This window comes from Zonotrichia leucophrys, chromosome 4 (assembly GCF_028769735.1).
Source record: "Zonotrichia leucophrys gambelii isolate GWCS_2022_RI chromosome 4, RI_Zleu_2.0, whole genome shotgun sequence".
Lineage (NCBI taxonomy): Eukaryota > Metazoa > Chordata > Aves > Passeriformes > Passerellidae > Zonotrichia > Zonotrichia leucophrys.
In genome coordinates, this window is record NC_088173.1 from 31,431,008 (window position 1) to 31,444,398 (window position 13,391).

The 13,391-nt window shown below is 38.1% G+C and overlaps 1 protein-coding gene across 4 annotated transcripts in view; it reads right to left on the reverse strand.

The window, feature by feature from the left end:
• Positions 1-13,391, reverse strand: part of RAP1GDS1 (Rap1 GTPase-GDP dissociation stimulator 1) — a 90,591-nt gene that overhangs the window by 35,265 nt on the left and 41,935 nt on the right. For all 4 annotated transcript variants that reach the window (XM_064711036.1, XM_064711037.1, XM_064711039.1 and 1 more), the window contains exons 3-4: positions 8,151-8,273; positions 3,307-3,432 (exon numbers count right to left, since the gene is read on the reverse strand). In XM_064711036.1, coding sequence (XP_064567106.1) covers positions 3,307-3,432; positions 8,151-8,273 — 249 coding nt within the window. The remainder of the gene's footprint in view (positions 1-3,306; positions 3,433-8,150; positions 8,274-13,391) is intronic.

Here is a 13,391-nt window from a genome sequence, read left to right on the forward strand (position 1 = left end):
CTGGGAATTTGTAAGGACAAGCAACTGTACTTGTTGCTTGGCTGTAGATACAATGCAGGAGAAAGCAGGAAGGAGCAGAGATCACGTCTCCATTTTTTTACTTTGCACTTTGTGCTTTGATGAAAATTTGAGGTCTGAGGTTTATGTGGCATTTACTAGATAAAATGTGTAGAACAATTACAGGCTGTACAGGAACATGCAGTAATGTATCTGTTCTTAAACTGTAGGGTTGGACTGAACAATCTGCATACAGTTGCTTCTGACAGTCTGCAATTCATTACTTCTGACTTAAAATATTTTTATCTGCCTCAACTGTTTCTTGTATCTCTGCATACAAGAGGAAGACTGGGAGACCACAACCTCATCAGTACTAACAAAGCTTCCTTCTACCCTGCTTTGCAATTATATTTGCTTGTATTCTTGATGTTCAGAGATTCACATAACACAGATTTCTTCAAAACAAATACTTTAAATAGGATGCTCTCAAGGCTGCTTGGTAAAAGTTTGACCTATTTTTCCTCTTTAACTGTTTATGTAATGCATTTAATTCTCTGTATTTTCTCCCATGTTCAAATAGGTAATTAAGTAGGGTTTTGAGGGCTAACACATGTGAGCACCCAGACAAAAACAGGTCTACCCCAAACATAATAGACAAGAAAATCTATGAGTAAGTCAACAGGTTTTCATATAATGTTTTCTGTGAGGAAATGAATCTTTTCAGTGAGGTCTTTGTCCAGGTGTAATTCACCTTTAACTCATGGAAGGTACTAAATCTCTTTCAGCACTGGGACTTGGTCATGAATTACCTTTCCATGGTAGCTGTGTTCTAGGAGTAGCCACTCCTGAACTTAGGAAATAGTCTTGCCTTCATGCAGCAGCTCTGGGATCTGTGAACACTGAGGAACCACTGCTATTTTCCTTTCGAAAAACAATTCAGGCAGTCCTTCTCCTCTTCAAGCCCAGTTTTAAGGGGCTTTCCCTGCAGAAGCAACTGTTTGTCCCACAACTTTCATCCTGCACCACACGAACTTCTCTCAGAAACAGAGACCTGATTAACTCACTCTGGCACAAGCTGTCACTAAACAAAGTGATCCATGCTTGCTGGGACGAAATACAGGACAATTGGGCTTTCAATACAAAGAAATACTGCTATGAGCCATCCATTATGGACTTTATTGCATAGGCTCAGCCTAACATTGATTTAGGATATAGAGACATTCCTCATTGCTGCATGTTATAGTAACGTGGCCAGTAGCACTGAAAAAAAAAGTTCATGTAATTGGAAAAATCTAGTTACTGATGTATTTGAAGTTCTTATACAAATCACAATTACCAGAAGGGTAACAGATGCTTTTGTCTCAATTGGGAAAAAAAAAATACTATCAATATGTTGCATTTTTATTAAGAACTACCAGCTTCCACATCTTGTCTTTGTAACTTTATAACTTTATAACTCCTTGTTAGGGAAAACCAATAGTAAGAAACTGAAATATATTATATTTTCTAGTAATAAGCATAGTGAAAGTATTTATCCTAAAGAAGAATTTAGGATAGAATGCATAAATATTTAATAATTACACATTAAGTTAACAGCAGACGTCAGATAGGATGGATGTGATAACTAAGCACTGTAAATAGTCTCTTCCACTCAAATCCAATATGCTAACCTTGATTCTTGTCACATTTTATTACACTTCACTCATTAATTTTATTCACATACACAGGGAAGGTAGTGACTGTCCTCCCACAGGAACACGACAACACATGGCACACAGAACACATCACTGCCTCCTGTAGATTTTATCAGTGCTAGCTTTGCTCCACAGAAGGACAACACAAAGTGAGTAATACAGTTTTCTGTATTACTGGCAGAAATTTATCCTGCCAGTAATAAAGGATTAATTAGGATAAATTCTGCAATGTAAAAGCCAGTAGCAGTCCACAAAACCTCACACTACAAAACCATTTCTATGTGCCATTATCGTATTTCATGAAAAAATGTGGGATCAACAATAACGACCATGAACAGTTACATAGATTTTACTTATATGAAATAAGCCAGTGCACCTGAGAGTGACCTTGATTTCATACATAATCCTGAAACAGAATATAGTAAATAAATTATGTTAAAGGAAGCTTAACAGCTTCTTTGTGAAATTTCCATTGGGAAGCAGCTGTTCAGTTGATTGGTCACCTTAAAGAAAAGCCTAAATGAAAGAATTATACATTAACATCCTCAAGCAGTAGTTGTCTGTAACTGGAAATGCTAATATATGATTAACTTCCCTGAGTTCAAAGGCAAGGTAATTTAAAACAACATAAAATGTAAATTTTCAAATTCAGATGAAAAACATAACAAAGAGAAAGGTTACAGTCAGTACTCATACAACAGAACTTTTGGTAAACATAGTATGCAGAAAAATTCTCACCATATAAAATAAGTCACTAACTCTCAGGATAAAAAAATGATTTTACAATTTCATCTCACTTCCCATCTGCAGACATCCATAATTCCTTCATGTGCAACATGTTCCTGGTGTGTCTGCTTCTGCACCATATTTATTGTGCACAGTTTTTTTTCAAAATTTTGAAGTAAGGGATAATGAGGTTGCATTTTCAAAACACTGCAACTGCTGGTTTGGTTTTGCAGATGACACATCCATGCATGTAATCAGCACATGCAGTCACACTTGCATTTCAAATCTCAATTGCTTCTCATTATAAAAATTTATTGTGCCCATAAAAAGCTAAAAAGCCTAACCAATGTCCGTCCCCCCCCCGTGACTACCAAAAATACAAATATGTAATACTCGAGCAACTGATTGGCCATGTAAGAATTTTGAGAATCAGCAACATAACTCAGGCATCATTTCAGCCACATATGCAGCTCTGCACAGATTTGAGACTGGTTAGAATATGAGTATTCCATTCTGACTCTATTCCATTCCAACACATTCTGTCTGAGGAAAAATTAACTGTTCAGTGCCTCTGCATATGCAGCATCTGCTCCTTAAAAACCCAGTTAATTATGTTTGAAAAAAACCCCAAAAAAACAAACCCAGGATCAGAAAACCTTTCTATTTTATATCCAGTTGTATTACAATATTGAAATCATGTTTTAATCTTTCTGTCACAAAAGCATTATGCAAGTGTGATGTTCAATATTCTCATCCAATCAGAAGAATCGTGGGGTAAATAAAAACCAAGAAAAGAGGAAACCCCGCAGCACACAATACACAGAACACCAAAACACTCCCCTCCCTTCAACAAGAGCAAGTACAAAATAGAGCAGATTTCAACACTCACGGCTATCGTAGCATATATTGCCCAGGGCACGTCCTGTTTGGAGCAAAACTTCCTGGTCTTTGCAGTTTAACAGCTGCACCAAGGGAGGGATCAGCCCAGCATCCACACAGGGGTTCCGCATGAATTCTGCAAATAAAGCAAAGCCTCTTAATGCCAGGCCAGCTATTCCCAATCCCATCAATTCCAGCGACACTGGCCTGGCAACTGGGCCTTTTGTGTGCCTTAAACACGTGCACAGACAAACAGTGTAAATTGTCATGTAAGTTTCTAGAGAATAAGCCCAAATCAGGATTTGGGCTTAATTCTTTCCATTATTTGCTAATTTAGAAGGAATTAAGGGCATTAATTGACTTCCATGGAAATTAATTTAACATAGATCAGACTAAGCATATTTTTAGCATCACAAAGAAGTGCTGCAAAGAACAGTGAATTCACAACAAATTCAACATAAACTAGAATTTCTAAATAACACAAAAGATGACTTAAAACTAGTATTCTAGAGCAGCATTTTTTACTCTCTATTGCCTTAATTAGAATTCCAGAAAAGCTTTTGCTTCAAGATATTAAAAAAAAAAGCTCAGTAACAGGCTTTTATTTCGAAGGTGAAGAAAAGAACAGAGAAGAGAATGAGAAATACAAGAGTTTATGTGAGCCCAAAAGCCTGTAGCTTTCCACAATCTAACTGATACCCACCATGGGAGGAAAGGTAGAGGACCCATCCACTGGGAAGCTCTCTGCCCTTCCTTCCTGCTTTACCACAGAGAAGCAAAGAATTATTTTACATCTGTGCAAGTCATAGAGAACTATCCTGATGTCAGAGACATAAAGGGCTGTTGTGCAGGATACAGCCAGGCAGGGACTGTGCTGCACATTTTAAAAAGGTGGTTTATAGAAGGAACCACCTGATAACACCAGTGTTATTTCACAATTTACTAAAGAGCACCCTTTAGAGATGTATTGTAAGGCAAATGGTCAATATATTTTTGATTTGTTCTGAGCTGCAAATTATCAGAATCACAGAGTGGGTAAGATTGGAAGGGACTGCAATGGCTCATCTGGTCTAACCTTCCGGCTTAAGCAGGGTGATTCCAGACCACAGGGCATAGGATTGCATCCAGATGGTTCTTGGATATCTGCAGCGAAAGAGACTCCACAACCCCTCTGGGCAATCTGTTGCAGTGCTTGGTCACTCATATAATAACTAAGTTTTTCCTCATACATTGGTAAGGTCCCCTCTCTGTCATCTCTTCTCAAGGCTGAACAGACCCAGCTCCCTCAGCCTTTCCTTGCAACAGATGCTCCAGTTTCCTCTCGCCCTTGTAGCCTCTGCTTGACCTGCTCCAGGAGCTCCACTACTCTCTTGCACAGAGGAGCCCAAAACAGGACACTAATCAGGATGCAGCCTCACCAGGGTGAGTAGAGGGGCAAGATATATCTCTTCCTGATCCTAAACAGTATTGGATCTTTCAGAATCAGTTAACCTTTGTGTTACTTAATCACTTATGAGACAGAATGGACCAGGGTGTACAATCCCCCTAAAAGCAGATGAGAAAATTTTTCTGATTCTGATTCAACAGAATTCCTCACGCCAATAACTCAAAGATTTCATACAATGCTTGAAGTACAAATAGATCTTCTCAAATACTCTGTTTGTTGCACCTATTACAATGTTCTTTGATGCTTTGGTAGCTACAAAATCTACTCTCTTTTGTATTTAATCCTGCAGTGTTATTTTAGCTAAAGAATTGTCAGAGATAAGCAATGATCATGTGATGATATGACTCTGATACATCAACACACAGTTAAGAAGAATCAGCAATACCTGTACACTTGCACAGGTCCAAGAAAAGATAGATGTGAGCACAATTAGCCCACCTTCCCAAGGTACTGTAACATTTTAGAATTGTGGCTAGATGCTATAGTGTGATAGATGGTGGTAGTATCCATTGTAATGAACAAAACAAATATCAGATACAAATTTGGTCTTTATCATCAAAGTCAGGTGGATTTTTTTTTTTCCTAGTCTGTATCAGGAAATGAAACCTGTTTTCTCCTAAAATACTGAGAGGTCTCAGTCTGTTCTGCTGTTTGTTTAGGTTCTTCCTCACATGCTGAAAAGGAGTAAGAAACCCCTCCTCCACCCTCCCTCCATTTGGAGTGAGTGGAAGCTTTTACAGCAACAAAATCATTGGTCAATCACTGAGCAAATTTGTATTTGTCGAGGTCATGTAAGAGCAAGAAGTAAAAGAAATGGTGCCATATGTATCAAAATAGATTTGTGAAACAAATGTGGTAACTGCACCTACTTTTGCAGCTGATATTACACAGAAGTAATAGAAGAATGAGAAAGTAATTGAGAACAGAGTCTTTAAAAGCTTTCCACTAAACTGGGAGAGAAGTGAAGCAGATCCTTGGAAGAAAACAGCAAAGAATTGCTTACGGAGTTAAGAGAAGAACCACTGAGAACAGAGTAACATAAACCAAAAGAAGGACAAGATTTTGAAACTGAACTGTAATTGTGTCATAGTATAACAGACTGTGAAGATGATGTTCTCTCATTCCTGCATCTGGCAAAGAAGACAAGACTAAAAACCTTGGAAGAGGGTTTAAAAGGTCTATGGTGGAGAGAGAAACTCCATGTAACAAGTTCATCTGAGCCTTCATGATGCTCACATTTCAAAAGCAAATAGCTGTAGCTGGAGAGACATGAGTGACTAAAGGGAGTTTTGTATGTTTGGGTGTTTAAAATAGAAGAAACAAATATGAGCTCAAGCTGGGAGGAGGAAGAGTCATGTGAGCAGAGGAGGTGAAGCAGCAAGAGCATGAAGGGGTGAAAAGATGAAGCACGACAAAGCTGCCAAGGCAAGTAGAGAGATTTGATGTGATCAGATGGGTATGCATATGATCAGATGATGGGAATGTAAGAGGAAAACAAGAAGTGGGGAAGGAAAAGATGCTGCTGTATCTGTAACACCCAAAATCACAGTCTCTGCTCCAAGTTCTGGCAGTACTGCATGACATGAACACTCAGGAAATGGGTTTAATGCCTACTATCCATTGAACACAAATTTCTCAAAGTGCCCTAAAGTTTGTTGAAAACAGGTACAATATAAGCATTAAACTCTTTGTTTTATGCAATAAAACAAAGAAAACAACAGAATTCAAATGAGGTATTCCCTCCTATCCTATTAAAGCAACTGTTTCAACAGAGTTAAAAACCAATGAGAAATACCCAGATGATCTCAGTCTTGAAAGCACTGGGAGCTTAAATAATTTCTGAATACCTTCACTTTAATCTGGGCTGAGGTCCCAGTTACACCTGCTAATGACTCTAAGGAAAAGACAAAAGCTATTTTGTATGATGAACCAGGTAAAGTGCCAGCTTTTCTGAGAGTGTACATAATTCATCAGTTTAAAAGCTGTCAGGGAAAAGGACACATAAGAAACTATTCAGACATTTCATGTGTCATTTCAGATACTGGCTGAAATGCTCTGTAAGGGAATCTTTGCAGAAACAATACATAGTAATCAGTTTAGCTATTGTGAGCATTGATTTTATTCTTAACTTTTCCCTTCTTGGGTAGGAGCTAAAAGGACCAACTGTGAGGACATATGGTTGACAGTGTTGTTCTAAAAAGACTTATTATGAATTCACCAAGTACAGAAAAAACCCATGATATATTTGCCTAAATCTCTATCATTCTGAAACATTTCTAAATTTAAATTTCTATGTATACATATTTTATTGCCTCTTTATCTAAATAATTTTAACATTTAAAAACTAAACATATCTCTTTTCTTTTCTCATTTGTGTTGTTTCTGAATAACCATATATAACTCTGTCTTAAAATTGGGTGGAGGTCACCATGGGGTATCACTAAGAAGCTGTAGTTTGTGATTCCTCAGAAAAGGTGGAAATGGAATGTGAAAGTAGTCAACAAAAATGTAGCCGTTTCCCTGAAGCGGCATCAACATGAGAGTTTACAAAGGGAGAGGGATGAGGCTTCCAGGACAGCAGTTAAGTAACATTCTACTTTTCTCTCTCTAGCCCATGGTGAAAAAAAGTCCAAAATGGAATCTCTGCCTCTTCAGCTGTGACAGCAGCAAGTCCAGGAGTGAGAAAAGTCAGCCACAAATGACCTCTACCCTCATCACAGGTTCTGCCCATAGTGTCTGTTTGCAGGTATGAGGCCATTCTTCTGGGCTCAAGATACACAGGTATTGAGTGAGCTTTAAGACAATCCTGTCTATAGAAAAATTTAAATAGTTTTTTGATTACCTCTGATGTTGTATTATATAGTGTATGTATATAATACATACCAAAATGGAGCTGATTCTTATTTGGGACTTAAGACATATATAACACATATAATGCTCTTTAGGCAGGACTAATTGGTTTCAATATGGTAGCAAAGACTCATAAGGGTTATAATTTTAGGACAAATCTCAGACCAAAGAAATTATCTACTATCCTTTAACCACCTGTATAGATGCTGCTGCTATAACCCTATGCACAACTGGCTGTACACATTGTGCATGTCTCTTTTTCTACATGCTTTGCATATAGAAATGCATTTCATCAGTGGTCAGCTATTTCTGTCCAATAAATTACATTACTGTCTCAAAAACTAAACAGAATGAAAGAGAAATTCCAGCAGCCAACTGCTGTTCTGATTGTATTAAAAAGTACAGAAAAAAATTAGACAAAACAAAAAGAGTGAAAGGGAGGGACATGAAAGGTGTCTAATCTATAAAATGAAAACATAAATGAAGTAAAACATACTGACAAGTGAGGTGAAAAACTGAAGATGTTCCAGCAGAAAAGTTCTTGTAGAAAACCTCACCATTTCTGGCTACTTCTGCTATGATGTTAGCTACTTTTGCTGTGCAGGAAGATTGTGGCGTCAACAGACTCGCGAACACCTGAAGAACTCCACTTTTCTGGATTTTTTCACTTGTCTCCACATCTGAAAAACACATCACACAAAAATGACTTGTACATCAAATTGCTTTGGGGAAGAACAGAAAGAAAAGCAGAAGGAAAGTCTTCTCAAAAGTTATTATGATAGCCATTATTTCCCATATAAGAAGCCAACTGTTAGTTCAGTTACCATACTTATTTTATCTGACGTACTCATAGAACTTAATACTTTGCCATTTCTAATCAATTGACATTTACAAGGTGACTGCTATGTAGTATATACAGATACATACTCATGCTTACATGGGGAAAATACTGGAGAGACTGTAAGAGTAAAGGTCATAAAATGACATGCAGCAGGTAAAGGTATTATGTAAAAGTCAAGGAATGACTCTTTGAAGAGATGAATTATTGGAAATGTTCAAGGAATGATGGGGAAAGCTGTCACAGTTTAGGGTACAGCTTAATGCAATGTAGGAATCAGAAACTGGAGAAGAGGGAGAGCTAAGATGATCCTGGTTTTAGACTCCTCTGACACTCATTAAAATATCTTCTATGTTACTCTGTTACTGAGTGGCTCCAGTATACACTCAGTAGAAGGGAAAGGGAAAAACACTGATTTCCTGTAGTAGGTATCAAAGATCTGTAACAAAAGCTTTCCCCCTTCTGTATGTAGTAAGAGGAATTGTGCAGCTGCTCCCTAACAGGGGCCCACCTAATATTGCTGGCCAACAGCAATGCTCTGTAACAAACTGAAAAATAACTTTATTCAACTGCAGTTAAAGACAAGCTACTAGATGCTATGACATATTTTGCTAACGCTTTTAAAAATGGCCTATTTGAGTGTCACACATGGCCTATTAGTGTGACAGTACAACTAGATGGCAGCTATCATTTTAGAAAGCAGCATGACTTCTTAAGCTATTTATAAGGGAAGTTATTTGCATTCTTCAGAGTTTACAGATGCTCCAATTGATGACTATTGCAAAGTAAAACAAATCCATCTAAATGCTGTTTGCAACCACTCTTTGGCTGTGCTTCACCTGTAAATTGATAATAACATACCACCCTCCCTCTTCTCTTCTTCTTTCCTTTCCCCACTCTCAGGACTGCAATTGAATTTGATTAGTGGCAGCCCCAGGACCACTCTGCTGCCTCTGAGACTGGGAGAGATCCACTCAAGCTGCCCCTGAACAGAAGCCAGCACAAGCCTGGCAGAGGTGACTCCCATGGGTTTTGTGGCTTGCACAGAGTATGTACATGCTTCAGTGTTGAGAGATGGTTATGTCTACATGACAGAAAACAGACTGAAAACAGAGAACTTGTAGTCTGAACTGCAGTTATGCCTCCCATTTCTGTATATAATTCTAATTTGGGATGTTGGTGTTTGGCTAGGACCACTCAGCTACAGCATGTCAGTGATGACATCTGATACAAACAGATTAGGCATCAGTAAAGAGTAATCTCAGCATCTCGTGTAATGTAAGTGCTAATTATTATTAACCTGCTTGCAATCAGTTAACTGCAATTTTTGAAATACCCTGAAAAAAACCTCTCAGAAGATAAAATGTAAAGGAGCTTATGGCTTATCTGAAAGCTTTTATAAACTCTGACATGTAGCATATACTTAGTAGCAATATTTTCCAGTGGATATAGGCATGCAAAATGAAAGTCTAAATTTAGGAAAAATCATATCAGGACTAAAGACTAGTCCAGACATCTTAGATGTCTGTTAAGGAAGAGCTTCTCTCTCCCTTAAGTTCAAAACTTGAAGTACAGAATTCAAAATGCAAAATATGACTATATGTGAATGTGTATTAGTAGGCAGGAGACATTAATGCATTTTCTCCTGTCATGCTTCTGAGATATACAGTATCCAGTCCTATTTTCTTGGTCTGTAGTTTGATGGACTCATTACTGTGCAAAGAATAAATTACATGAGTAGAACTAAATATATCCTGCAAGAAGTGGGGAAATAAAATTAAATGCTTCTCCAGGCAAGTTGTGTGCAGCAGATACACCCTGATTTATTTTATTAAGAAAAGCAAGTGACCACCATAAAAGCACAGCTCTGACAGACCTCTCAGAAACTGGGAAATCAGTTACCTGGGATCATACAGATGAAAACTGACCAGTGAGTTATTCCTACTCTGAAGCAGTAGAAGAGGCACACCTACACATACTCACTCATCCCTTCAAATCAAAATCCTAATGTTTCTTGTTAGTACCAATGTCAAACTTCTGCTAGTCATAAAAGAGGGAAGATGGATTAATTAGACCAGCAGTGAGTGCAGAACACCCCACCTCTACTCTACCCCGGGTGGGTGCTCAAGCATCATTATTTTTAGGAAAAGCACATTACTCTGGCATCAGGCAGAAGAATTACTACTATCAGCCCACAGTGCTCTCTGAGGCATTTTTGCCAGGAAATGCCTTAGGTGTAAAAAATGCCACAGGGTGCTTCAGCTTGTCTACTCCAAGTCTAAGTAAGCACTGCTCTTCCTCTGCAGAACACATGCAATTTACACTTGGTGTAATATACAAATTAATTCAGTTTCAAAATGGGGAGATGACAGTATGACACTAAATCTTTGCAAGTAGTTTATAGTAGATCCTCCATATAAGGCATCTGAAGAGAATGTGCCAGGAAAATTACTCTTCCATCCTACTGTACATTACTCTGTTTAGTATCTGCAAAAAAAAATCCATTTTTTTCCAGGGATTTTGTGTTCATCATATTAAAGTTCTAATAAAGTAGTTGGGAAAAAAAAGATGTGCTATAATATACAAATTATTTTCACAAGTCACATGTTATTAGCAGATATATTTTTGTTACAATCAACCAATCTTTCTGAGTTTTGAAATGCCTAAACGAGGAAGGGTATTTTAATTGGAACAAGACACCTTATTTATAAACCTAAAATTGCATTGTTAAATATAGCAACTTTGCTCAGTATTTTTTATATTCTTTTAAAGGAGGAAGACTTGACAAGCAAATAATGCACAGGGATGCCCTGTGAAGTCTAAACAAAGATCTTCAACCACCCTTTGCTTGTCTGCAGAGTCAACTGTACACTCAGTTCGGGTACCAAGTGTTAAAATGCATGTCTGTAGAAGAGAATACCAAGCTGGAGGCCTTGAAGATGATTTCAGCACAGCTGTAGGTGTATAAGCATTTCTTATAGTGCCCAAATGGGGCAATTGCTTCACTTACAAAACATGTGTGAACAGTCCTGTGTGTGACTCTGTGCTCAGCTTCACGTAACACCTGTCCTGTATAATTATATAAAAGATACAGGGACACAGAAACAAAAATGAAGGGAAGTGTGTGTGGTGTTATTCTTTCGAGTGGACAATAGATTGTCACATTTATGTAGCAGTATTTTCACTATGACTGTAAAAACCATCACTTGTTTTTGATTCTGCAGAACCTGAGACTGGGAGACCACACATCAGTGCTGCCACAGGGCTGGTACCCCTACCACTGCCTGGCTCTAGGAGAAATAAGGTAGGTTTTGCTGAGAATTAGAAACTGCTGGAGACTTTAGCATAGGCAACCCTCAACTCTTGCCTTTATTTGTTCTCTTCAGAGGCTGGAGAAAGCCTCCCTGGCTTCCTGTCTCTCTGTATATGCACTAAAGAGGTATTATTTATTAAGGATATAAATCTTCTGCATGCTAGTTTCATTCTGGACTTCCTAGTAAATTATTAGAGGGTAAACTATTTTGAAAACTTATTTCAGCTGTCATCTTTTAAATTGCTATTTCAATTGTAGTTGGAGCATGTAAAAATTCTACAGGAGCAAGAAAGACCTAGGCAAATCTCTACCACATATTCTCCTCTTGTGTTTCTATACTGGCCAAAAAGGAAATCACAGCCAAAATTCCTTTTTAGCAGATCTGCATCCCCTTTAAAATCCATTAAATTTATGTCTGGAAAAAACCAAGCAATGTAGATAGCCTGACATTAGGGTGCCACACTCATAATCCTTTTGCTATCTGTGATGTATCTGTGATTTCAAATGCTTTTTTTAAAGACTGATTTTCAGTCTGCTTACACCAGCCCACACCTAGAGCTGTCCCCTCTTGAAGCAAAGAAACTGTAGAACTGTAATAATGCTGCATTAAAAGCAGCCCTTTTGCACACAGTCTAACACAGCATAATTGGAGAGGAAAGCCCTCTAAGGTTAAGCCTGCTGCTTTAGATGCCTCCTTGTATTACTTGATACAAACGGTATGTCAGATCACGTGGTGTCAAAATGTTATTGATGTCACAGCTGAGTGAATAAAATGTCAACATGCTTGCTTTTTGTAAGTTTTTGCAGTGCCTGAAGTCAGAATAGTTAAGGGTGTGGGCAGGAAAATCTTTAATGCCACAGATCAGAGCTGGAGAGCTGAGCACCGTGGCTATCAGACTAATTAAGTAGCAGAAATCATAGGAAAAAAAATCTAATATGTTTCAAATTAAAATTCTACACTCTTTTCCCTCTCAGCTCTCTTTCCTCTGAAATTTCACTTCTCTCTATTCACTCTTCTCTCCTCTCTGTATTATTTTGTACACCTTCAACTGAAATAAAAGGCAGAAAGGGGAAAGGCAAGGCATGTCGCTCAGCAGTGCCTTGCTAGCAGAAGAAAGCTGCAGGCTCACCATTCCTTACCCCCTATGAACAATGAGTCTAAGTTACACTGTTATTAGTAACCCTACAGTTGTGGTTAGCACAGCAATAATTCCCATGTTGTGGAGCTTCACACCACAGAATTATGAATAAACAGCTTTGTGAGGGTCCTCTTTAAGCAATCTGTGTTTGCCATGTAGTCTTTTGAAAAATGCATATCTTTCTAGCTGCAAAGATGTTTTATAAACCTACTGGAACTACTGCAAAAATTTACCTTGGCTTGATAATGTTCCTCCTACATGTACTCTCATCAGAAAGAGAAAGATGAACACATGAATAAATAATGATGAACCACATATATCATGAAAGGAACCATCTGCTCTTTCAGAAGGCAGAAGGGAAGAAAATGAAGGGAACAAGGGATATCTTTTGATCTGGCACATGCTCCTAACCACCACAGTAAGAAGGTTCATGTGACCAAGCATAAGCATTGATGCTCTCTCCATATACAGCCTCCCTCAAGAAACATTGTCCCCCCTCTCCACAGCC